Here is a 25,708-nt window from a genome sequence, read left to right on the forward strand (position 1 = left end):
TCTATCTCTAATATTATACAGTTAGAATGTATTTTCCAAAGGTTGGTCCTGAGGGTCTGTAGGGCCCTTAACTAAAAAGGAAAGGTTCAACTGTTTTGTGATCTGCCCTTAACAAATGGCCAAAAATCACCTTAGGTTTTTCCATCAAAGTTGAAATACAAAAGGGTTTCTAATTAGCCAGAATGTCTAGGGACATAGAATACTCCACAGTCTCAGCATTGGAGTTAATTGATCTTTTGCTGTCCTTGAAAAGATTTTTGCCCCTAATTGGCTCTGTGATCGCTTTAATGTAGGCACTCCCCACCGCCATCCAGACTTTCTCATCCCATGTGATTCTTATCCATGTCCTCCCATAGCTCCTGACCAAAAAAGCTACCCACTATGCAAAGGCTTCCTCTAGCACGTTTGTATCCTAAAGTCAACAACAACAAAGAGGTTATTATTTCAAATGCTGATATCATGGTTCAGACTTTTTAATTACCTTGGGCTACCCATTCACTGGAATGAACTCACCATCATCTTGCTCACTTGACATGAATGCAAAGGTTCTGGCCATCTGTCTCTCTTGTTGTCTAAAGAAATGAAGATGCGTAATACCATGATGCAATTGTGCGATTGTGGCTCCAGCAGACCTACCCACTTTTGATACTCTGACACAATATAATTATAACTTTAATTTGATGGGACTTCAGTCTTGCTACTTCCTGAACTCCATTAGAGTAGGGTCTGTTTTATCTATCTCTGTGTCCTCAGGGATATAGAGGGGTATGTGTGTGTGTGTGTGTGTGTGTGTGTGTGTGTGTGCCCATATGCACATATAAGCATCAATTTAAATCTGGAAGGGACCTCAGAAGCCATTTCTGAGTCCAACATCTTTATTTTAGAAAGAAGGAAACTAAAACCCAAGAGGAGAGTGGGCTTCCTCAAGGAAGTTGTATGACTTCCCTAAGGTCAGCGAATACGTAGTATAGCCAGGATTCAAACCCATGTCCTCTGACTTCCCTTTTGGGGAGCTGACTCTACAGCCACTAGATGACCCATCTCTACTGCCAAATGCCATTATGTCTGTGTATTTCATCAAAGCTCCACTGTCTATAGTTAACATCTCAAGAACATGTAGCATCTACGTGTTGGGAACTAGCACTTGGGTTGATTCATGTTACCTCCGAAGGGCTGTTTCTTTTGCTTTGAGCCTCTCCTGCTCACTGCCAAAGGCTGCATGAGGCATGATGGAGATTGAATCTGATTCTGGATACATACTTTTGATTAGGTTTCTTTCATGGAGAACATATTCAAACAACCTCTTGAACTCAAGACAACAGAAGAGCTGAAAAACAAAGTTGTATTTAATTATCGATGAACTAGGCTGAAGGTTGGTTTAAAAATTGATGACGATCCCATAAAATTACAGTTAAATCTTATAGGCACAGAAAGTTTTGTGTGAAAGGATGCTGGTAGAGGGATGGGGTTCAGTTGAGTAAAGCAATCACATCATCCCATTCCACTTAAAGTAAGTTATAAGTTGCTTTTCCTGATACATTTATCAGGTGAGGATATCTTTCAACTGGTCACTAGTGAGTCTGGCTTGAACACCTCCCTAGGTGTCAAAGGAATCTTCTGACTGACTGAAGAACTTGATCTTGCCCTCTGGGGATTTGCATAAAACCAAGTAACTAATCAAAATCAGAGTTTAGCAACTTAACAGTGAGTTCTTCCAGCCCAAATTAATTATTTGGGGAGATCAGGGAATGAGCACCCCTTGGTCTCTTCCTTAGCCCATTAGCCTGAGGAAGTCCTTTTGAGGATTTTGGACTTGTCATCAGCATCCTAGCAACATCTCAGGAACAGCTGAGGGTGGCATCTTTATTGAGAGCCAAGGACAGACAAAAAACTAAAGGAAATATCTCAAAGATTTCAGCAAAAGGTCTTCCAGAAGCTAGGAGTTATCTGTTTGCTACATGTGATCTCTAAGCTTAAGCCCACTTTCCCCTGCATTCTATGTACTTGTGGGAGAATAGGTCACAGAGAGAAGCTTTGAAGTAACTATTCCACTTTAGTAAACAAACGACATTTTCTAAGAGCTAATTAAGTCTGGTTAACTAATGGATATCAACCAATAATCCTAGGGCACTGAAGGGAGCTAATGATGGCTTAAAAAAAACCACCCTCCACCCCTCAGGGCTACACTTAGAATCCTAAGAGAAGTACAGTATCAGCTGTCTGGGGACTTGACTTATTGGTGTGAATGGGGATTAGAATGATTGCCTCAGACCACGTCACGCTATAATATTTTGTAAATGTTTCCCTAGCAAACCTTTGTTTTGCAGGCTTTTCACACATCTTACATTCTCATAGCTTTCAGGGTCAAAGTCAATGTGATCCAGGGAAGGAAATGGTCTCAGTTCGCACCCACAAAACTCACAGCAGGCAGAGTGTTCCATGTCCCACTGTTGGAAGAAATAAAAATAACTAATGGTTGGCAAGAATAGTAATATCCAAGAGGGATCATATGATCATAGACCTCGGACTGGAAGGGACATAGGAAGTCATTTATTGCAAGTCTCTCACATGTCAAATAAGAAAACAGAGTTCTAAAGAGGACAGGAGGATTGCCTGCCATCTTTACATGGCATTCAGTGACAAAGTCAGCATTTACACCTAGTCCTCTGACTTGGGAAGGGGTCTTAGGGGTTATCTAGCTCAGTCTTCTTATTTTGCACATGAGGGAACTGAGGCCCAAGGAGTTTTCATCAGTTCAGGAGACATTTGCTACTTGACTCCTCTGTGCTGGGCACTTTGCTAGGCACTGTGGATACAAAAGCCAATGGGACAACGGTCCTGCTCTCTAGGAGCTCACCTTCTACTGGAGACATGCCTCAGTTCACAGGTTTAACAGCAAGCAGACTTGAACTTTGGCTCTCTGCCTCCAAATTTAGCATTTTTTTCTCACTGTACAACCTGCTTTCTGGGAAAAGTGCCCCAAACTGAAATTCTATTTCCTCTCTGTGACTATAAAGTTCTCTGGTCCACTTGTTCCTCTTTTCCCAGAACCACTAATAAGTACACACACGTACAAACATACAAATATATATACATATATGTGTGTATATACATATATTTGCTAAGTATTTTGGTTTTCTCCAATACTTTTATAAATATATATACTCTTAAATTTAGTATAATATATTATATGATATAATATATTGTTGAAAGAAAAGTCTTCATTAGGGCTTCACCTAATAAATAAGACAAGGTAAGGAAAATGAAGCAAAAAGGAGGCTATTATCACAGACAAGGTATATGATTTCCATGGGCCAGGGCCCCAAGCTAATTCTGCAGGTACTGTGGTTGAGTTGTGTCTGACTCTGTGTGATCCCATTTGGGGTTTTCTTGGCAAAGATACTGGAGTGGTTTGCTGTTTCCTTCTCCAGCTCATTTTACAAATGAGGAAATTGAGGCAAACAGGGTTCAGTGACTTGCCCAGGGTCACACAGCTAATGAGTGTCTGAGGCTGGATTTGAACTCAGTTATACCTGACTCCAGGACTGGTGCTCTGTCCACTGAGATACCCAGCTGCCCTTGCTCAATCTCTTAAAGACACATTTTCCTAACTAGAGAAGTCAGTTCTGATAGGTTTATAATTCAAGTGTTGAGTTTATAGTCCAGGTAGGATGCTGATTTCTAAAGAGGGTCAAAGCATACATGGGCTGCTCTTCCCTACACTTGGTTTGGTACCTTCAGTAAGTATCCCTGGTATCTATGCTCTGCCCTCTAATACAGACATCACCCTGGCACAGGTCCTCATCATCTCTCCCCTGGGCTACTACAATTGCCTTCCTACCTCAGACCTTCTCTACTCTAGTCCATGCTCCATGCAACTGTCAAAGTGATCTTCTCAAGGTGTTGCTTTGCCCACATCTCCTTCCTACTCAGTAAACTCTGCTGGTTCCTCTAGGATCAGATAAAATATTCCTTATTGGGCTTTTAAAGCCCTTTACAACTGACCCCCTTTTTTTTTACTACCTTCCACTTGCTCTAGAACTCAGCAACACAGTCCTCCTTGCTATTCATTCCATACAATGCTTCTTCTCCTTGTCTCCACCTCCTGGCTTCCCAAGTCTCAGATAAAATCCACTTCCTGAAAGGATCCCCTTCCATTTTTCCTCAGTGCTCATGCTTTCCTTCTGAAATTACCTCCAATTTCCCCTGTAAACAAGTTCTGGTAAATGTTTAACAACCAGAGCTCTGGAAAAAAAATGACATGCTTTGAAGCATAATAAGTTATACAATAAGTTAATAATTCAGAGTAACTACATTATTAGCATTTTCTCTACTGCTTTCTTAATGGATGAAAGTGTGCCCTGAGATTATACTAGAGAATGACTTAGTACCTTTAAAAATTTCATCCCATTTCCATTCAATTTAATATAACAAACAGTATCTACTATGCGCATAAGGTAATTTATAACACAAAGACAATGCCTTAGAGCCCTGTGTCTAACAGACCCTGTATCTAATCAAGCCCTAAGAAGACCCTAAGAAGAGTCAGATACATCACAACTCTCTTAGCTTTCTTTCTCCGAAAATTATCTAGTCCTTTTCAATTTCTTTGCTTTGTAAAATTTCCTTTTTCTACATATTTAATGACTAGAAAATATTTGTGTCTCCCATAAGATATAGTTGAATCTAAGTGTTTCATCCCCTTCTTTCCTTCCTTTTTTCTTTCCTTCCTATTCCTCCTTCCCTTCTCCTACCTTGTAACATCCAAAGTGTTGGCCCCCTATTTTTCAGAAGCTTTCTTTGCCTTTTGCTTTCTAAGGGGTTTATCCATTTTGTTGTACAGAGATTCCATCAGGGATGATAATAGTAATCATAGCTAGTATGTATATAATGCTTTACATAAATGATAATCTCATCTGATCCTCACAATAAGCCTGTAAGGTGGGTACAAATTATCATCCCCATTTTACAGATGAGGAAACCGTGTGAGAGAGGTGAAGTTATTTGTGTCCAGGATTAAGTACTTAGGTCGCATGTCAGAGGCAGGGTGTGAACTCAGAGAAACACTCTGCCCACTGTCACGCTGCTGCCAAGAGCATGACCTCCTTGGCATGAAGGAGGCTTTGACACTACAGTGTAAAGAGCCAATGATTGGTCCCTCAAGAACATTTCAAATTAGAATTTTTGTCTCTATACTTTGACTTGGCTTTCAATGAACTCCTGTTCTACTATTTAATAAACTATTCATAGAGTAGCTCCCTGAGTTAGTCATAGAGTGGGCTTTTGTTTAGGTTCTACATCAATGGCAAAACAACTCTGAACTTTAGGGTCATCCTTCTGCTTCTTCTTTCTTTACCCATATTCCCTCCTTTCCTTCAAATAGATCACAAAATTTTAGAATGAATAGGAACTATAGACACCATTGTGGAGGCAGCAAGGTACAGTGGAAAGTGATCCATCTATGGAGTAAGAGGACTTGGGTTCATACGTAGCCTTTTATCCTTACTGTCTGCCTGATCACGGTCAAGACACTGCTCCCCTTTGGGGTTTCATTTTCCTTACCTTTAAAATGAGGCAACTGGACTAGATAACCTCTGAGGATTCTTCCAGCTCTCAAGAGACCAAGCTCTGAAACTCAACCAGTAATGACTAGTACAGGGGCAACAGGTTGCCACAAGGTAGGGGAGAAGGTGGCAATACTTCCTCTCTCCAGTGACCACCATTTCTGTGTCTCACCTCATGGTTTTCTGTTGGCTCATGCCACCATGAAATGCACCCACCAAGGTTGTGACCCTTAGAGTCCCGGCCCTTCTCTTCCCCCTAACACCTATTCATGAGAACAGCAAATCCAAAATAGCTTTAGAAAGAAATGTATTAAGGAGAGAGGGAGGAAAGGAGGGAGGGAGGGAGGGAGGGAGAGACAGAGACAGAGGGACAGAGACACACAGAGAGAGACACAGAGATAGACAGACATAGAGACAGAGACAGAGACTGAGAGACAGACAGACAGAGACAGAGAGAGAGAGAGAGAGAGAGAGAGAACCAGAAAAATGAGGCTCCCTCTTTCTTATCCACCTCTGGAAGATTCATATTATAGGATTTTGAAAAGGGCACTTGCAGGAATCTCAGGAACACAGTAAAACAAACTATCTAGATGGAGATAGATACCAGCAGACTTAAGCATTTAATAAAGCCAAAACACAAGGGGAACCCAAAACAAAGGTTTGGGTGGACCCAAAACAAGACCTGGGTGTAGTAACCCAAAATATAAATATTCTGGGTAGGTCCAGGACCTTAGGGAATCCAAAATTTCTTCTAACCATTTCTGGCATACCTACAGAGTAAATGAGATCAAGACAACATTCTGGGTGTAAACAATCTTTAGTCACATAAAGTTGGATTTAAACAGTTTAATAATTAATAAGTTTTCTGAATAATATTATAAAGAATTTTCCCACATACCCAAGGGGCAAGAGGATAAATTCTCTGAGGGACAGTCAGCCAATCAACAAACATTTCTCAAGCCCTTATGTACTAGGCATTATGGCACCCTTTTTCCTAGTATGCCCATGATATCTTCTGCAGAATTGTTGCTGTGGGACTTAAGCTTGCCCCAGGCACAAGAATTCTTGTCCAGGATTCTGGTCCCAATTCTGTGAATTATTAGCTGTGTGACCATGGACAAATCACTTCCCCCACTTTCAATCTCTGTTTCCTCTTCTGTAAAACGGGAATGAGAACACCTGCCTCAAAAGGTTACTGTGATTATCCAATCAGATATAATATATCTAAAGTACTTTGCTAGTTTGAAAGCACCATGTAAATGCTGGCTATTACTGCTGACTTTATTTTCCCAGTGGAGGGGGTGCCTTTTCATTACTCAGTTTCTGGGGCCACTGCATATATTTGCTCATCCCTGGCTCAACTTCAACATGCTCTCTGAGGTCGTGGATGAAATGCCACTTGAATTACTTCACATGATGCCCCAACTTAAGTCATGAAATTCAGCTGTTTGACAAGGTCCTTCTACCAGCTGAGCCAAGTAACCACATACAAAAGCCTACAAATCCGTGAAGTGTCTTCATCAAAGAATTTTATTTTAAAGGAGGAAAACCTGTAGGCTTTACTCTCTTCTTCCAGACCCAGACATGAAGCTTCTTTATGCAAAGCTATCAGAGTGGTTCTCTCAGCATCAGAGTTCTAGAACCAGAAGGAACCCAGGAGATCTATTCCTCATTGTACAAAGGAAGAGTAGAGGCCCTCAGAACTTGAATGGTTTTCCTCGTCCTAAAGTTAAGCAAGTGGCAGATTTGGGATTAAAAATCAGGTCTCATGCCACATTGTTGAACATTCTGATCCTCTTCACCTCGATCCCTCTCCCAACCCCATTGTACTTGCTAGTTCATTCAGGTCCCTCAGGGGCTCGCTATTACCTTGAGAATCCTACAAGAAAGGCTCCTTCTTCTTGAAGAGGCACCTTCTCAGTCACTTCTCGTCTTGGAGAGGGCTGCAGGGCACTGAGAAGTTCAGTGACTTGCCCTAGGTCACACAGCCAGGATGTATTGAAGTTGGTAAAAGGCCAGTTCAGAGCTGGTCACACTGCCAAGAGGTCCTTCTTGTTACCTTGCTAAATGTTTCAATGTTAAGAAGACAAATGAACATTACCTGGAGAATTATGTCTTGTGGAAGTGGCTCTGGTTTGTAGGCTAGAATGGCTGGTGGTCCAACCTTTGGGATTGTTTCCAGAAATGGTTCAAAAAACATTTTGAAGTCTTCTTTAAACTTAAAAAGAAAAAAAAAAAGGAGAGTGTAAAATGCTTTTGGTTTGATGGTGCCCCAGGTTGTATCATAATGAATGTTTACCTCCAGGTCACACAGAACGTCTAATTGTTGCATTTTCTCACTTATTGTCCATCGTGCTAAGAGGAGAAGAAGGAACATTAATTAATAAGGAAAACATAAATCTGTGAAATGCCTATTGTGCTAAGTCATGGGATCAGCACATAAAATAGGAAACAATTTCAGGGATCATCTAGTCTAACTTCATCTCACAGATTAGGAAACTGAGAAATGGAGACATGGCTTGCCCAAAGTCATAGAGGTTGAAAGGGACATTAGGTTGAAGGTGGAATTAGAAATACAAAGTCAGCATTTCTTCTAAAACACCACACTACCCATCATATTTTCCCTCCTTTTTAAATTTTTTGGCCATGCCCCAAAGGTCCACATTGTGGCCACAACTCCTTACAGTAGACAGATGGAATTGGTCAACAGCTCTTTGAGGGTAGAGGGATAGCTGTTTATAAGAGTGTACCAGGCTTCTGAATTTAGACTACATCCTCCAGAGGTATGAGGGGCATCATGGTATAGTGGATAAAGAGCTTATCTTTAGCCTGGAAGACTTGCATATAAGGCCTGCCTTTGACATGACCTAACTATCAGACCCTGGGCAAGTCACAACCTTCTCAGTATTTCAGGCAACTTCCTAAGACCATAAATTGCAAAGTATGCCTCATCCTATACTGGTTTCCTCATCTGGGAGTCCAGATGGGAGTACATTTCATTATACCAATGAAATCCCAGGTCCAGCCCTATCCTTTGTAAAGCTAACACTCACATGAGAAGTAGAGATAAAGAAAAATTAATTGAATCTTCTCCCAAATGGCATTTTCATTGGACAGTCCAAGGGGCAGATAGAATTTTTAATGTCCATTTACCTCGGGTTAACGGGCAATAAGAGGTAGGAGAGACATCCCCATGTTTCAAGGAGCCAAAAGCACCTGGAAGGAGAATGCACAGTTGGTATGTTACTGGGAAAATACAAACCAATCCACCCATAAAATATGGGCCTTTCAGTGGTGCACTTGCCACTCTTGATCTCTCACACTCTTGATGTCGTGTTCTACTTGCCTCGCCAACACATGACCCCAGACATGGCCCACTGTCCATTTTCTTCAATCCTGCTCTCAGACTGCTAAGAGATGCTTTGGAACAGCATGTAAGTGTGCTGCCTGCTTCAGTGACAAATCTCAGCTGGGCTGCTCAACAATTCTTTCAACTCGAGTTGACTCCCTTTTCTTGTTCCTGCAACATCTATTCCTAACCTTTCTCCCTTTCTGAGTCCCCCAAAGTATGACTTCACCTCTTATTTTATTATAAAACATGCCACACCCTCATCAAAGAAGGTAATGTGCTGTATGAGCAAAGCAGAATAGAAGTAATTCAAAAGACACATGAGATGCACACATTTCAAAAATCCACCCCAAATGTCCACATGACCTATTTGTGCCTGACCTGTAGTTGAGTGTTCTGAGCTCACACTGGTCTAATCAGCCACAGTCAGACACACTATACCTTAACTCTAATATAGTGATGTCATTTTGGTCCTCTTTGAGAACAAAGCGACCAACCAACCAATTATAAAGCCCCCTCAATTTCCCTCTTTTTCATCTCAAAATATGGATACATCTTTCCTCATCCTCTCCTTTCCTCTTGCCTCTGGAAAAAGTATCCATTCTTCCTTCCAGGGCTACCCCTCTATTTCTGCTCTTGATCCCATCTACTTCCACCTCCTTTGGGACATTTCATTATCAATTGTTTCTTTCAATTTTGAATATTCATCATTTCCCCTCTTTGTATTTCCTTTTTGAGAGCAGCATAGTCTAGCAGAGAGAGGGGAGGAGGGTGGAGAGAAAGAGGGGGGAAAGAGAGACAGTCTTAGAAAGAAGACTCTTTGGTGTGAACCTAGACAAGTCAGAAGTCTAAGCAACTCTCTAAGACTATAGGTCGCCTGCATTGACCTACATTGGTTCAAGGACTTGTCTCACCTTGGAGTTCTCTATACCAATGAAACTACAGGTACTGTCAGAAAAACAAAATAAAAAAAGCTCCTTCCCATAAGATAGAAACTACTCTCTCATTTTAAAAATGAAGCAAAAACAAATTCTTCCCTTGAACCTGTACTATGCTGTCTTCTCTGCACCGTACTTTCCTCTTTTTCTTTCCTTGCCAAACTCCTTAAAAGAGCAATCTACACTTGCTGCCTCCACTTCCCTAATGCCCAGTGAAACCTTTTTTGAACTGGTACCCCCTTTTCCATTCCCACTGCCACTAATATTTGAGGTTATTACAATATTGCAGTAACCTTGGAACTGGCCTCCCAGACCATCCTTTATCTCCCCTCTTGGCAAACCAAGCTCACACACCCTGGCCAGATTCATCTCCTTGAAACACAAGCTTAGACTGTGTCACTCCTCTACTCCAAATTCTTTTCTTCCCCCCCACCCACTTGAATAAAGCCCAAACTCCTAACTTGATATTCCTGAAAGACCCTCTACCATCTGACCCCAAACTACCATTCTAAGCTTATCTATCTCCCTTTCATTCCCTAAACCAAAAATAAAAATTTAAAAAAAGGATTACTCACGGACTATTGTAATTTTTTGTAGTGCACTCTTTAAATTTTTAATCCTTTTCTTTTTCTTGTACTCTGGAATTTCCTGGATCATCTCCTCTTGGGATAAACTGCCTTTTGCTAGAACTGTGACATACAATGAGCTAGTAAATACCTGAAATCCTTGGTGGTTACCATGGGCATTACAAAAGTGAGCCATTGTAAGTGAATGGAACAAAGTTGTGCCGTAAGAAATAATGAATATGAGAGATTCAGAGATCCAGGGGGAAAGATGTACAAGAACTGATGCAGTGAAGATGGCAGAACCAGGAAAACCATATACATAATGAGGTGGAAGCATATTTAAAACCTCCTTCTTAGTACAATGGAAAATTTTAAGAAATCATATTTCCTCCAGCCTCAAGCTCTTTCTGAACTTTTCCTTGTAGGAAAGTGTATATGAGGAGGATGAGCAAGGAAGGAATTGGCTGGTTGCAGTGAATGACTAAGTGACTGTTGTTAGGGATTATTGTTCTGGAAACCAAAATTATATTTGAACATAATATGACTTTTTTCTTCAAAATTCTTATGAATGTTGCCCCATTTGGGATAGAGAAATGTCCTAGGGGTGCAGGGGAATTATGACAGTTTGGATGTTTCTCTCTCTAAGCTATAAAATGCTTGATTTAGATTAATGTTAAATTAATACAAATTGTTTCCAGCAGACTTGTACCTAAAACAGAGTACAGTATTACTATCTGTTTCCTGGACAATGAATATGATGGTGTAAAGAAAAAGAACATAAAATCAAGCTAAATTCTGAGTAATTATAATGACCATGATATGTTGAGTTTAAGACATCTACAGGACATCCAACATGAACTATCTAATGGAGAGTTGGAGATTCATGATAGGAGGTCAGGAGAGAGGTTAGGGCTCAGAATCATCAGTGTAGAGATGATGATTGAATGATGGGAGCTGAGATTAGGACTGAGAGAGAAGAGAAGAGGGCCAGGACAGGGCCCTGCGGGACACCCAGGATTAGAGGCATGACCTGGATGAAAATCCACCAAAGGAGACTGAGAAGAATTAGTCAGACAAATAGGAGAACAAGTACAAGAAAGCACTGTCAGGAAAAGTATGTCAAGGAGAAGAGAGTGATCCGAAGTATCAAGGCTGCAGAGAGGCCAAGAAGGATGAGAACTGGGGAAAAGGCCATTAGATTTGGCAACTAAGAGATAGTTAGTAAATGTGGAGAGAGCAATGCCAGTCAAATGATGAGGTCAGAGACAGTTAAGAAGAGAGTGAGAAGACATAAGTGGCACTGCCCATTGTAGACAGCCTTCTCAGAAGCCTGGCTATAAAAACAATGAGAGATATAGGATGAGAGTTAGTAAGGATGAATGAATGGATCTAATGCGATTTTTTCTTTGGAGGATAAAGTAGACATGGGTATGTTTGTAGTCCTTGAAAAGTAGCCAGGAGAGAAGGAGAGATTGAAGATAAATGAGATATAGGAGGCAATCCATTGGAGAAGACAGAATGGGGTCACTTTGTCATGTAGAGGGGTTTGCCTTGACAATGAGAAAGGGCCAATTCTTCACATTGGACAGGAGTGAAGGAGGAGATGGTGGCAGAGGGCATCTGGATGATGTGAGAGGGGAGGAGAGTGGTTTTGGAGAATGGCTTCAATTTTTTTTTAGTGAAATAGGAGGCAAGGTTTTCTGCTCAGAGGGTGAGGGAAGGGGGAACCTTGAGAGGTTTGAGGAGAAATACAATGATTTTTAAAAGCTGATATGGAGAGTGAGGTGTTGAATTAATTAAGGAGATTTAAAAGGAATGCCTTGCTGTGTAGTAAGGACCAACTTGAGATTGCATAACTTAAAGTTGAAACGGAGCTAGTCTTTACAGTCTTGTTATATATTCTTGTAAAGATGTAATCATTGTGTCCTTTGGTTTTAAGCTGTTTTTCTTTCCTTACTGCAAAGAGGGGGATGGTAGAGCTCTTTTATCTAGAGGAAATCCATCTGAAAATGACTGTGATGTGAAATAAAAGACATGAAGAAAACTAATTAAAAATAATTAAAAGGGGGCTTAATGCTTATTCCTGGAAAGATTCCAGAATGGATTATGAAAGGGGAACTGGTAGCCAATATGAGCCAGCATGACTTCATTATAAACAAATCATACTAGACTAAATTAATTTCCTTTTTTTCTTTCAGGATTACTAAACTCCCAAAGTTAGGAAATACCATAGACATAATGTGCCTGACTTTTAACAAGGTGTTTGGCAAAGTCTTTAGCAATATTTGTGTAGACAAAATGAAGAGATGTAGACTAGATGGCAGGTAAGTAGATTTAGAATAGGTTAAATGATGGAACCCAAAGTGGGTTGATTAAGGAAATGAAGTTCAATTTGGAGGGAAATCTCTAGTGGAGTATGTAGGCCTCTGTCCTTGGTCCTGCTCTGTTCAATAATTTTTTTAAAAATCAATTACTTTGGTGCCAGTGAAATGAAGCTGAAAGGGATAATTTAATCTACCACATATCAGAATAATGATGCAAAAATATCTTTAAAAGTTTGAAATGATGACTAGATATTATAGAATGAAATGTACTTACTTCAGTAAAACAATACACAATTTCATTGGTGGAGGTATTCCTGCTATGAATACAGATAGCAACACTTTTATGTTTTATTTAGTACATAGTCTTCACAAATTGCTGGAACCTCCCCCATCCCCACTCCCTAAAATGTTATCACCAGGTGGGCAAGTCTCTGGCAATGAGCCTCTCCATATTTAACTCTAGTCATCAGGCAACAACCTTGTGGAGCCAGTAATGGATGCCTTTCCATTTCAGTGGCACCTGACAGAATTTATTCTGTGCTGACATCACCTTTAAGAACCCAGAGCCACTTGCAGGCTGCAATGAAGTCCTGGAGTAGGACTTCAAGCAGAGGGTTACTGTATTGAACAGGAATGCAAAATTCTTCAAACTATATGCATACAGGGAGGAAAGTCCATGGCCAGAGAGTATCTACTAGGTAAAAGATCCCAAAGTATAGTGGAAAATGAGCTCAGAAATTGCTAAGAAAAATAAAAAGAAAATAAATTAGTTCTAAATTAAGAAGCATTACCAGAATCTAGGAGTTGTAAGAAATATAAGAAGGAATTAAATCTGACCAATGGAAGGGGCTGCTTTAATAGTCAGGGAGATTCCCATTATTAAGGGGTCTTCCAGTGATTAAAAAACACCAAACTATGTGTCAGGTACTGTGCACATAAGTATACAAAAAAAGAAGAAAAAACCGCTCTGCTCTTTGGGTGTCACAGTCTACTGGGTGAGACAACATGCAGACAACAAGTACAAACAAGTTATTTCCAGGATAAACTGGGGGTAACCTCAGAGGGATAGCACTAATGTTTTTTTTTTTATTTTTTATTTTTTTATTTTTTTAGTGTTTAACAATCACTGCCATACAATTGCGATTTTATCCCTCCCCACCCACCCCCCACTACCTCCCTCCCTCCCCACGACTGCATACAATTCTGTATAGATTCTACATATACTTTCCTATTGAGTATATCTTCACTATAGTCATGCTATGTAGTCAGACTAAGATAAATGAAAGAATCCGTATAACAGATCAGAACATGATACACAAACAGATACACATACACAAACATGATCTGCTACATTATGTGAGTGACTTCCATATTTCTCTCTCTGAGTGTGGAAGGCATTTTGCCTTGAGGTCCACCATTGGGATTTTTTTTTTTTTCAGAAGTTCTTGTGTTATTACAAAAATCTAAGTCTACCAGAAAAAACTCTCACACACTGTGGTTGTTGCTGGGGATAGCACTAATGTTAAGGGGGAACAGAAAAGGCTTCTTGTAGAAGGGAGTATTTTAGCTGGGATGTGAAGGAGTCCCAGGCAGTCAGGAGGGAAAGAAAAAGAGGGAGAGCATTTCAGAAATGAGTCAGAGGTGGTGAAAGTGCTGAGAATCAGGAGGTGGAGCATCTTATGGGAAGACAGCAAGGAGACCAGTGTCTCTGCACTGAACCTCATGAAAAAAAGAAGTATATGGAGGGGAGTAAGGGCTTAGAAGACTAGAAAGGAAGGAAGGGGTGAGATTGAGAGGGGCTTTAAAAAAGCCAAGCAGAGGATTTCATATTTGATCTTAGAGATGATAGAGAGTTTATTGAGTGTTTATTGAGTGGGGGTGGGTTGTTATCTGGCCAGACTCAAATGTTAGGAAGATCAACTTGATAGCTAAGTGGAAGATGGATTGGAATCAGGAGGGAGAGGTTGGAAGCAGAGAGACTAACCCACAAACTACTGCAATTGTCCAGGCATGAGATGTGGGTCAGTACCAATAAGGTACCTGTGTCAGAGGACAGAAAGGGTATATGCATGTTTGTGTGTGTGTGTGTGTGTATAAACATCTCTCATATATACTTATGTGTATATATACAGACATGCACACACATACACACACAGCTAGAATGGCAAGTTAGAAGTTAGAATGGCAAGAGATTGGACATGAGGAGGTGTGGTAAGAGACAATGAGGAGTCAAGGATAACACCTAGGTTGGAATCCTGAGTGACTGGAGAGGTGCAGGCCTGGTGCCCTCAACAGCAGTAGGGAAGATAGAAAGAAGAGAAGGCTCAGGGGGAAAGACAATGAATTCCATTTTGGACATATTGAGTTTAAGATATCTCTGGGACATCTATTTCCAGATGTCCAAAAGATAGTTGGTGGTGCAAGTCTAGAGATTAGGAGGGATGTTAGGGGTAGAAAAGTAGACCTGAATTCACATCCAGAGAAAGAACTATGGAGTTGGAATACAGAATGAAGCAGACTATTTTCTTTTTTAGTATGTTTCATTGTGTTTTGTTTTGTTTTTCTCATGGTTTCTCCCATTCATTATAATTCTTCTATGCAGCATGACTGGTGTGTAAATGTATTTAATAGGAATGTATGTGTAGAGACCATATAAAATTGCATGCTGTCTTGAGGAGCAGGGGGGAAGAAAGGGGAGAAAACTTAAAACTTATAGAAGTGAATGCTGAAAACTGAAAACAAATAAATTAATAAATTTGGGGAGAAAAGAAAGAAAAGGAGAGATCATCAACATAGAGATAATAATTGGATTCCGGGGAGGTAATGAGATCACCAAGCAAAATAGTATGAAGGGAGAAGAGAAGAGAGCCCAAGGAGAGAGCCTTGAGGGATATCCAAGATACCCAAGTGACATGGCTAGAGATTCAGAAAAGGAGTTCTTAAACTATAGAATTCTATGATTATGTGATTTTGTAAGAAGTACAGAAATTTCATGGATAGTGGTAAGGGACCAAAAGTTATCTTCACCTTGCCCTTTAAAATTACTTCCACTTGATATCTTTCATTTTAATATCTACCTACTTTTTTCAATATATCTTCTTTAGTCCCTCCCAGAGAGGTATCCTTTATAACAAATAATAAAAAGGGGGGAGAAGAGTTTAACAGAAATCAAAGAATCTATCCAAAAAGTCTGATGCCATATGTAGTGTTTCCATGCCATAATCCCTCAAGGAGGCAGGGAGAGGTGCCTTACATATCTCTTCTTTGGGTCAAAGTTTGGTTATTATAATTTTTCAGCATTCAGTTATAGTCATTTTGTTGTTCTTTCCTCTACACTGCTGTAGTATTTAAATTAGTTTTTTTGGTTCTGCTTACTTCACTTCATATGTCTTCCTTCCCATGCTTCACTATTATTATTCATTATTCCTTACAGCTCAATCATAGTCTATTACATTCATGTAGTACAGCTTGCTGTAATATAATACAGCAACCATTCTCTAATTGATGGTTATGTATTCTGTTTCCAATTCTTGGATACCATAAAAATAAGTGTCGCTATCTTTTGGTATAGGTAAAGGCTTTTCTTTTGTCTTTGACTTCCTTGTGATATGTCTAGCAGTGAAATCTCTGGTTCAAAAGATAGAAACTTTTCCACCACTTTCTTTGGAAAATTCCAAACTACTTTCCAGAACAGTTGCAGAATAATTCCTAGCTCCATCAACAGTGCATCATTGTGCCTACATTTCAACAATCCCCTCCACATTGGGTATTCCCATCTTTTGTTATCTTTGCCAATTTTCTGGGTGCACAGTGAAAACTCAATGTTGTTTAGATGTTCATTTCTCTTATTATTGGTGACTTAGAACATTCTTTCACATGGTGGTTAAGAATTCATAATTCTTCTGACTACCCAGTCCTTTTTTAGTTTTTTCAGTTGGTTTGTAGGGTAACCAAGGGCATTGGGGGGTGGGGTGGGAGGGAGGAGGCTGAAAGGAATATCCTCACTCTAGTTCCACCCAGATTGTTTGCAGTTTTCCTAATGGAGTTCCCAGCATGATTTAAAAGGGATATAGTCTCATACCCCAAGGGTATAACAGGAGCTAAAAGGAATTTTAGACCGTAATTCATATAATGACTTAGAATGAAAGATTATATTCATCAACAAGAGAAAAGCAGACCAAAGAGTAGGTCTTCTCTAGCCATGGAACTTCTGTGAAAATGGCCAGGGTCATCACACGAAGGAATTCATTATCTTGGGGGAGGGGGGGAACACCATGGTCAGATCTCTTTGAAACTGATTATTATATTCTTTTATATTAAGAATAACAAATGCTGCCCACGCGGAAAGCTAGGCATGCCATTATACTGATTGTGGAGCCATAATTAATGTCATCTTACTGGAAAGCAAAGATGAGACCTACAACCAAGCAAAGGCTATCTATAAATAAAAACTGGATTTACTGCTCTGCTCATTATCTTGACATAAGAAAGTGAAGGAGACAATGTTAATAATGAAGATTAAACTTAAACCATGTCATGAGTATTTTTCAAGGGAGCAGGGAAGTGGGTTGTTCAACATTTCCCAACAAAGATCACTTGGTTCATTTGAAGAGTGATCAATCTTTCAGATCAGACTTCTTCTTATAGAAATCAGCATACTTTCCTCCTATGCCTGACTGCTTAGGAAATAAATAAATCTGGAAGGGGTTTCAGGACAACCCAAGACTGAAGCTAAATCAATTATTTTTCCCAGAATGAAGAACTAAACACTATTCTTTTTCTGATAGTCTCAGTTCTTCCACTTAACCTTTGATGATTTTAATTAAAATCCTGATAGTTGTAAAACAATGTAATAGCAAAAAAGCATTTTATGCATCACTCTAGCATATAAGAGCTGTCTACTTCATGTCTGTTATGTTTAGAGACATCATAGGATCATATAACATGACAGAGCTACTGCTGGAATGACGCCCAAAACTACCTTGTTCCGTCACCATATTTTAGAAATCAAGAAACTAAGGCCCAGGGAAGTTGAGTGCCGTACCCCTGGTATCAATATCAATAAGTATCCAAAAAAAAATCAAAGATGGGATTTGAACCCAGGTCCTTTGACTCCTAAATCATTGCCCTTTCCACTGTACCATAATATCAGAAAGGATACTAGTGTTTTATCTACTGGTATGAATGAATACTCTAAGAAATTCAGTCACTTACGGCCTTTTCTTTTCTCATACTGATCCCGAAGCCAACTCTGTTCTGTCTGTAATACTACATTAGTTCCATGTCTGATGATCTCTTCCCTGAAGTTCAGACAAAAAGATTACAATTATGAATAAAAGTGAAATGATCCACCCAAAGTCACATAGGCAGTGAGCGGTCAAAGATGAGATTTGACTTCAGATCCTCTGTATCATAGCATCAGAAAGGTTATGGGTATTCCTTCTAGTGGTGTAAAAGTACAAGCTAAGAGTCATTCTTTGAGAAACTCACATTTACATAAGGATCATTCAAATAGGAGGATCGTTTAATACCAAAATAGTACTTGTATATAGAAATCGTAGCATTGATTTTCTGTAAGAAAAAAAAATAGCATCTTCTGTCCTTACCTCCCTACCACAGTCGAAGCATTTATATATGATGGTTGGTCCTAGATCTGGATTATTAACTTAAAATAAGGGTGATGGCCACCAAAAGAACTAACATGTTAGGCTGCTTTAAGACAGGTTTGGAGTCCAGGAATAAGGAGGTACTGTGGAATCCCATCATCTCACCTCTGGAGTATTGCCTCTTGTTTGTGACACCATATTTGAGGAAAAGCATTGCCAGGCTGGAAAACACCAGGATGGTAAAAGATTCATGCCATCTGAGGACTGGCTAAAAAAACTAGACATATTTATCAATCAATAAGCCCATGTAAAGCACCTACTATGCTCCAGGTTCTGTATTAGATGCTGGAAATACAAATATCCAAAATGAAACATTCTCTACTTTCAGGAAAAATCTTTGGGGGACATGATAGCTATCTTTAGCTGTTAAAAGAGCTAGCTGTGGAGGGAAAAGGCATGTTCTGCTTGGTTCTAGAGGGGTGAACTAGGAGTAATGGGTGGAAGCTACAAAGAAGAAGACTTAGGATTCAAAGTTTCAATAATTAGAGGTACCCCAAAATTGAATGAGCTGGAATTAGTGGGTTCCTCCATTCATCAGATAGATAGTAGAGGACCTTTTTTCAAGTGTAAATTACACCAAATGGTTACTGAGGTTCCTAACAACTATGAAATCCTGTGATTGTATGTCAGAAAATGTATCAAATTAGATTTTTAATGTTAAGAAAAAAACATAGTTCATTCTGGGGTCCATATTTTAGGCTGGAAAAACCCAGAGGAAGCAACCATGATGGTGAAGTGTCTTGAGTTGATGGCATATGAAGGAAGAGAAGATGTTTAATTAATTATGTTAAGAAATATATACAATATTAAGCATTCACTGTGTGGCAGGTATTACTCTCGTCAGTAGAGAAGCAAAAAGAATGAATGAAAGATTCTCTGTTTTCCTGCAGAGAAGAGGTGGCTTGGGTGACATTTCTTTTCATCTAGAAAATGAAGGTGTTGGATTAGATGAAGTCTATATGGCTCTAGTCTATTCTGACTCTAAATCCTAAGCTATTACTTTCATAAATTAAAAATAAAATAAATTAAAAAAAAGAAAACATGAAGAAACAAACAAATAAATAAATGGTTAAATGAAATATTAGAGATCTAGGATTTGATATAGAGGTCAATTAAAAAAATTTAGCATCAAATCTGATTTTTTGTCCAAACCAACAATTATGTACTCATTGTCAACCAGCAAACTGTAAAAATGAAAAAAAACCCTCTTTTTTCCCCTTGCATGGTTCTTAAATGGTTTGATAGGTCAAATTCCCCAGAGACTGATTTACAACTTCTTCCTGGAAATGAGCATCCCCTTCCTTCCACCTCTTATAACTTTCTTTTCATAAATGGCCACATCCTCATAATTAATGAATGACTAGCTTCACTTCTGCATTTGGATTTCAAATTAATGTTTTCATTTTCAGGAAGGTCTTGTGATCTTTACTTCTTCAACTACCTTTCTGGCCTTTCTGCTTCTACTCCCTCCCTCCCCCTTTTTTTTGGCAAGGCCATCTGGTTTAAGTGATTTGCCCAAGGTCATATAGCTAGTATGTGTCAAGTGTCTGAGGTCAGATTTGAACTCAGGATCTCCTGTGTCCAGGGCTGATATTCTATCTACTGTGCCACCTAGCTGCCCCCCTTCTACCATTTTCTCTCCTTTCCTCTATCATCTATTGCAAATGATTCCTCCCCCCCAACCCCCAAAATTACTTTTCACAGAAGGACACATACAAGTGGAGAATGCCTATGGTAAGGCTCCTTGTCCAAAGGGGACACAGATCACTTCATGTCTAGAGCCACAACTAGAACTACACAAGACAGGCAGGGGCTTATGATGCACAATGTCTTATACTTAGCAAGTGCTTAATAAAAATTTGTTAAATTGAATTGAGTTGAACATGCAGGGAGATACAACAAGGTAGAAATTACTTTTAATGAATATGTATATTTTAATGCCAGAAAATTCTGTTTTCCAGGGCATGAAGGTATTTATTTTGTAATTTTAAAAGTGTGTGTGTGCAGGGGGGAGGGGGTGACTATGTCATAGTGAGGGCTCAGAGTCTTCAGGGAATTGTAACTTGCCTAAGGCTCACAGACATCTTATTCCAGATATGCTTACTTCTCAATTAGAACCAACTAGAATTATTGTTTTTGGTGGTAGTATTGGTTTTTCATTCTCAAAGAGGATCAGTGACATCAGGAGGGTAATGTCTTGACTTGCAAGTGAATTGGATTTAAGTGAGGCAGAGCTGTGCGAAGTCATCAGACTCACTCTCTTCTCCAGAGTTATTGGAGTCCATTGGCAAGACACAGGTCAGGACAACCGTCTATAGCCCAAGATGTAGTGGGAAACCTGGGCTAAGCTTTTTAAGCTAAGATCTTTTCCAGGTCTGTTTGTCTGAGGCAACACCCATTCAGTGATTAAAGGATAGGTAAGAATTGAGGCAAAAGATGTCCTAGCTTGCCTTCTCAAAAAAATAAATCTGGGAGGGGGAAAGATCCTCAGATATCAATAACATTGAAATTTTTACGAGATGCACATACCATGAAACTATGGTTTTGGCTAGCACATTAGAGGTCAAAGAGATGTTAAGGGGAGGCCATTGTAACAGAACCACCAGGGGCCTTGAGGCCAACTACCTCCTTTTTTGTCTCTTTGGTTTAAGGAGCTAGTGCCAAATGTGAGTTCAGCCTACCCCTGGAGACCTGATGGCCAGGCATGTGCTGATCCAGAGCCTGTTTCCATCTTCTTTACTTTCTCCATCATCAGCTCTTTGGTGTGTGGTGGACACAGAAGCTGAGGGAGGCACTGGTCTGCCTTTCCCTCTCCCCTCCCCCCTCAATATCCTACTCTTGGTTATAACAGGATCCTAGATGGTGAAGTTCTTCCAAGTTGACATCTACTGAATTGAAGATCTCTTTCCCCTGCTCCTTCTCCCCCCTTACTCATCTCTAACCTTCTTAGCCTTCCCCTTCCCCAATTCAGATCCTTCTCTGCCTTCCCTTTCCCTATGCCCTCTGAAAGCCCCACATTATTTATCCTGAAACTTTTCCTCTCCCATACTTTCCATTTTCTGGATCTCAAAAAAACTCTCATTCTCCCCAGAAGATACAGAATTTCTAGCCATCATCTATCTTCACTGAAGATTGCCCCTTTTTGCTCTCCATACTGACAGACCATGCAAGGAGGAGCAAACATACAATTTGTTTCCCAAAGCCGATTGTTCCTTTTTTCTGCTGCCAGTACCCTGCAACTTCCTCATCTTTGAGGTTCAGAGCATCCCTTGATAGTAGCAGTTCTCAAAGTGTGGTTCAGTGACCTCTGGGGGTCCAACAGGTCAAAACTGTTTTCACAATAATACTTAAATATTCTAATTTCAAATGTGGTAAACACCAACAGACATAAGCCACATAATCAAAAGCTCTTTGCAGAGGTCTTTAATAATTTTTAAAAGTGTAAATGGGTTCTGAGACCCCAAAGACTGAGGATCACTGTATCACCCATTTGTTGCTGTAATGCATCAGTTTCCAGTCCTTTGTCCTCCTCTTTCAAGTTCTGCAACTGACTCGGTCTTTCTCTTTTCCCCACGTCTAGGACTTCACTAACCATGTGGATATCTCCTCAAACATCTTGGCATCTTGTTTCACAGACCTCTTGACCACCTGCTAGATTTCTTTCAATTGTTATGACCTAAACTACTGCCTAAATTACTTAGCTGACATTTACATGTGCTTCTGTGGATTATAATTGTGCACGTGTTTGTCTTTACTACCCCAGCTAGACTTTCAGCTATTGGAGAAGCAAGAATGTATCTTATTCTTCAGACTTCTTCCCATAGTGGTTCCTACATTATGCGTCTCTGTAAATAATTTACCATATGAATTTTCAAAACAACGATTTGTCTTACTGTACTTAGCTACACACTACATTTTACTATTCAGCTAAAAATGAAATGAGGACTTATGTTCATTGTTTTCTTACCTAGCTGAATCCTGGAAGGAAGATGGAATTTCTTTCCTAAATGTCCCAAGTGCCCTGGGAACACCACCACCTGTGGAATGAAATGTATTTTAAATTCTTTGGGGTCTCCTCACCTTCCCTCTTTGAAGAAGCATCATCTGCCTTTGGAGGACAGGGGAAAGGATGACCACCCATGACTAGGAGTAGTTAGAGAATAAGAAAGTTGGGTCCTAGGCTAAGTATAAGCAAGGTTTTGTTAAAAAAAAAAAAAGTGTTTGACTACAGCACCATTAGCCAGTAGAGCATCTTCATGAGGCCACCCTTGTCTGAATCCAAAAAAAATGCACTTTTTAGAGAGGGTGGGGGATTTGTGCATAAGCCAAACTGAAAGCAAAGGTAATTAAAAAATGCTACCTTATATTTGTAAAGTCAGTTACTGGAGAGTGGCAATGTGGCATATAGAGTAGTGCATTTAGCAGAGGTAGTGTTTGAAACCTGTTTCTTATCAACTTCCTACTATCTGAATGACATTAGGTAAATCACATTACCTCTCTGGACCTCAGTTTCCTCACCTGTATAATGGGGATAGTACCTACTCTATAGGGTCATTTGAAGATCAAATATGATAATATATGTAAAGTGCTCAGTAAATCTCAAATCACTCTTAACATAGGGTCTATTGGCGTGGATGTATTTCTAGGAGTATATGAACTTGTATGGAAAAAAAATACATCCTTATTTTCATTAACTTTTGGTTTCCTTTGTAATCCCTATATGTTTTATTTTATGCATTTAAAAAGATAAATTTGAGGACAGGCTTCACCAGACTGCCAAGAGTATCCATGAAACACAAGTTAAGGACCTGTTCTAGAAAAATCTAAATTATTGTTAGACAGACCCTTTATGGCTTACAAAGGCTTTCACATACATTGCTTTTTCTCATCCTCTCAAAAACCCTGTGGGGGAGGTAGAGCAAGGATATTGTCCCATTTTACTGCTGAGGTAACTGAGGCTCCAAGAGGTTAATGATTGGAGAAAAATTTTACTTGTAAAGCTAACCCCTATTGATTTGAAAAGATATTGTTCACTGAACAGTTGTGTCTCACTCTTATTGACCCCATTTGGGGTTTTCTTGACAAAGATACTGGAATGGTTTACCATTTCCTTCTCCAGTTCATTTTACAGATGAGGAAACTGAGGCCAACAGGGTGAAGTGACTTATCCAGGGTCACATAGCTAGTAAGTGTCTGAAGTCAGATTGGAACTCAGGAAGATGAGTCTTTCTAACTTCTTTGGAAAGATTACAAATATTCAAAGTAAGATATTCCTCTCCACATCCATGCCACCCCCACCCCCTCAAACCCTCCCCACCCCACAATGGAGTGGAAGGCTTCTTTTGAACAGTTTCATAGGATGAGAGATTTGGAACTAGAATCTTAGCGATCATCTAATTCAACTCTCCATCTCATAAACAGTGAAAACGATGCCCAGAGGAATGAAGGCATTTGCCTACATTACATAGATCTAACATCAGAATCAGAACCCTGTATCATGGGTAGATCGCAAGTGCTTCCCTAGAGATGAACTAGAGAAGAACAAAGCGCCAATCCATATTTAATAGGAAGAGGAGACAGGTTTGTAGTGGATAGAGTTGGGACGACTTGGGTTCATCTTGAACCCATGCTGGCTGTGTAACTTTGGGCAAGTTGCTTAACCTCTCAGCGGCCAAGGACAACTCTAGGTCTCTACACCTTGTGGAATAGTTACAAATGTGCATCGATGGAGAGAGCTCCCTCACGGGAGTTAGCTGTACAACTAAACAAAGAGATTGCCTAAATCCAATCCCTTATTTTAACGGGAGGAACCAGGCCCAGAGAGGGTTGGCGGTTTGCTCAGTCACACGGCCAGTGGCAGGAGCACGATTAGAACCCAGGTCACCAAACGGGCTCCTGGACGTTGAAATATTTTAAAGGGAGAAGGGGAGGGCGGCGGGGACGAGACGGTGCCCGGCTGGCGAGCGAGCCCCAGGACCCCTGCGCCCCGGGGGTGGAGGTGCCGGTACTTCTCTGTCTGTATATGTCGTCGGACGTCGGACTGCTGCTATCAGCTGTTTGGCTGCCTCGGCTGCTGACGTACAGGCTGCTGTCACTGCTGCTGCTGCTGCTGCTGCCCACCCTGCTCAGGTTGGTGTGAGAGGCCGGCGGCGATCTCTCGTCGGGGTTGGAGCTGGCCATGGTCCGAGCAGGGCAGGCTCCTGAGGAGCGCGGTAGGTGTGGGTGCACGGGGGCTGGGCCTGCGGGAGGGGGTGCGAGAACACGCAGCGAGGGCTGGACCCCGGTTGCGAGAAGCGCAGAGCGTCCACGAGTGTTGTGCGTTCCGTGTCCAAGGGCAACTGCCTGAGCGGGCACGGAGGGAGGGCCTTGTCTGGAATGCTCCCTGGACTGGAAGGGCCTGCCTCGCCTTCTCGGTCCTGGCTCCCTTTGGTGCCTTCCCGCTGGGGCCCTGGGGCAACGGAAGATGCTGTACGGACTGATTGGTGCAGCCTTTGGCCCAGTGCCATCCACTCATTCAGTTTCCAGCCTTGCTCCTCGATCCTGTAAGGTCTAGGAGAAAGGAAGGCCAAAGGGAGAGAGCCAGCTGTGCGAAAGGCTGACAAGAACCTGGTTAGAACCCAAGCAACCTAAAGAGATCCTCCAGTCTGGTCCAATATCTACATTTCTACGAAACTCAGCAGAAATAATTTCTCTAAGGTCACACAGCTAGTAAGTCGTAGAGCCAAGTCACTTTAATTGAAATCCAATCTTTCAACAATTTAATTTTTTTGAAAGTTAACAAACTTGTTCTTTCCCATTCCCCTTCTTTCCCCCTCTAGGTCTTGCTACTGCTTTTCTCTACCTTTCCTCCATCTGTCTCCCAAAGATTTGATACCTTCTTCCATTTATAAGACATCTCAGTTCCCAGGTCAATTAATCAGTCAATCAATAAGCATTTGGACACCAACATCTACAGAAGTAGATGAAAAGAGCTTGGCAAGCTCTCACACCAGAGGTGCTAATCCTCCCTGAGCTCTCCATACACACCTTTGGTGGTCACCTTTGACCCAACTCTCACCTGTGGCTCCAAGAAGCTGTAACATGCACAGTGGCCACATTCTGACAAAACCATCTTAGCTGATGGACTAAACCAGGTTGAGGGTAATGCATGGACCCTAAACCTGTTGGTGAATTAGGGGGATATGAAGACCTCCCCCAAGCATATGAAGACTTCTCCTGGTGAAATAGGTGAATGAGAACAATTTGTTCCAACAGCCAGGAAGGTGGCTAAAGGAGGTGCTAGGAAGCTCTTAGAGCTTGGT

The 25,708-nt window shown here is 40.7% G+C and overlaps 1 protein-coding gene across 1 annotated transcript in view; it reads right to left on the reverse strand.

The window, feature by feature from the left end:
• Positions 1 to 24,908, reverse strand: part of ERICH6 (glutamate rich 6) — a 37,490-nt gene extending 12,582 nt beyond the window's left edge. Inside the window, exons 1-10 of the mRNA XM_072618296.1 lie at positions 24,416 to 24,908; positions 22,375 to 22,444; positions 17,956 to 18,041; positions 10,427 to 10,540; positions 8,718 to 8,780; positions 7,864 to 7,919; positions 7,666 to 7,782; positions 2,346 to 2,447; positions 1,164 to 1,327; positions 514 to 572 (exon numbers count right to left, since the gene is read on the reverse strand). Coding sequence (XP_072474397.1) covers positions 514 to 572; positions 1,164 to 1,327; positions 2,346 to 2,447; positions 7,666 to 7,782; positions 7,864 to 7,919; positions 8,718 to 8,780; positions 10,427 to 10,540; positions 17,956 to 18,041; positions 22,375 to 22,444; positions 24,416 to 24,587 — 1,003 coding nt within the window. The 5' untranslated portion in view covers positions 24,588 to 24,908. The remainder of the gene's footprint in view (positions 1 to 513; positions 573 to 1,163; positions 1,328 to 2,345; positions 2,448 to 7,665; positions 7,783 to 7,863; positions 7,920 to 8,717; positions 8,781 to 10,426; positions 10,541 to 17,955; positions 18,042 to 22,374; positions 22,445 to 24,415) is intronic.
• Positions 24,909 to 25,708: the final 800 nt, after the last annotated feature.

The sequence above is a fragment of the Notamacropus eugenii genome, chromosome 6 (genome assembly GCF_028372415.1).
Source record: "Notamacropus eugenii isolate mMacEug1 chromosome 6, mMacEug1.pri_v2, whole genome shotgun sequence".
NCBI lineage: Eukaryota > Metazoa > Chordata > Mammalia > Diprotodontia > Macropodidae > Notamacropus > Notamacropus eugenii.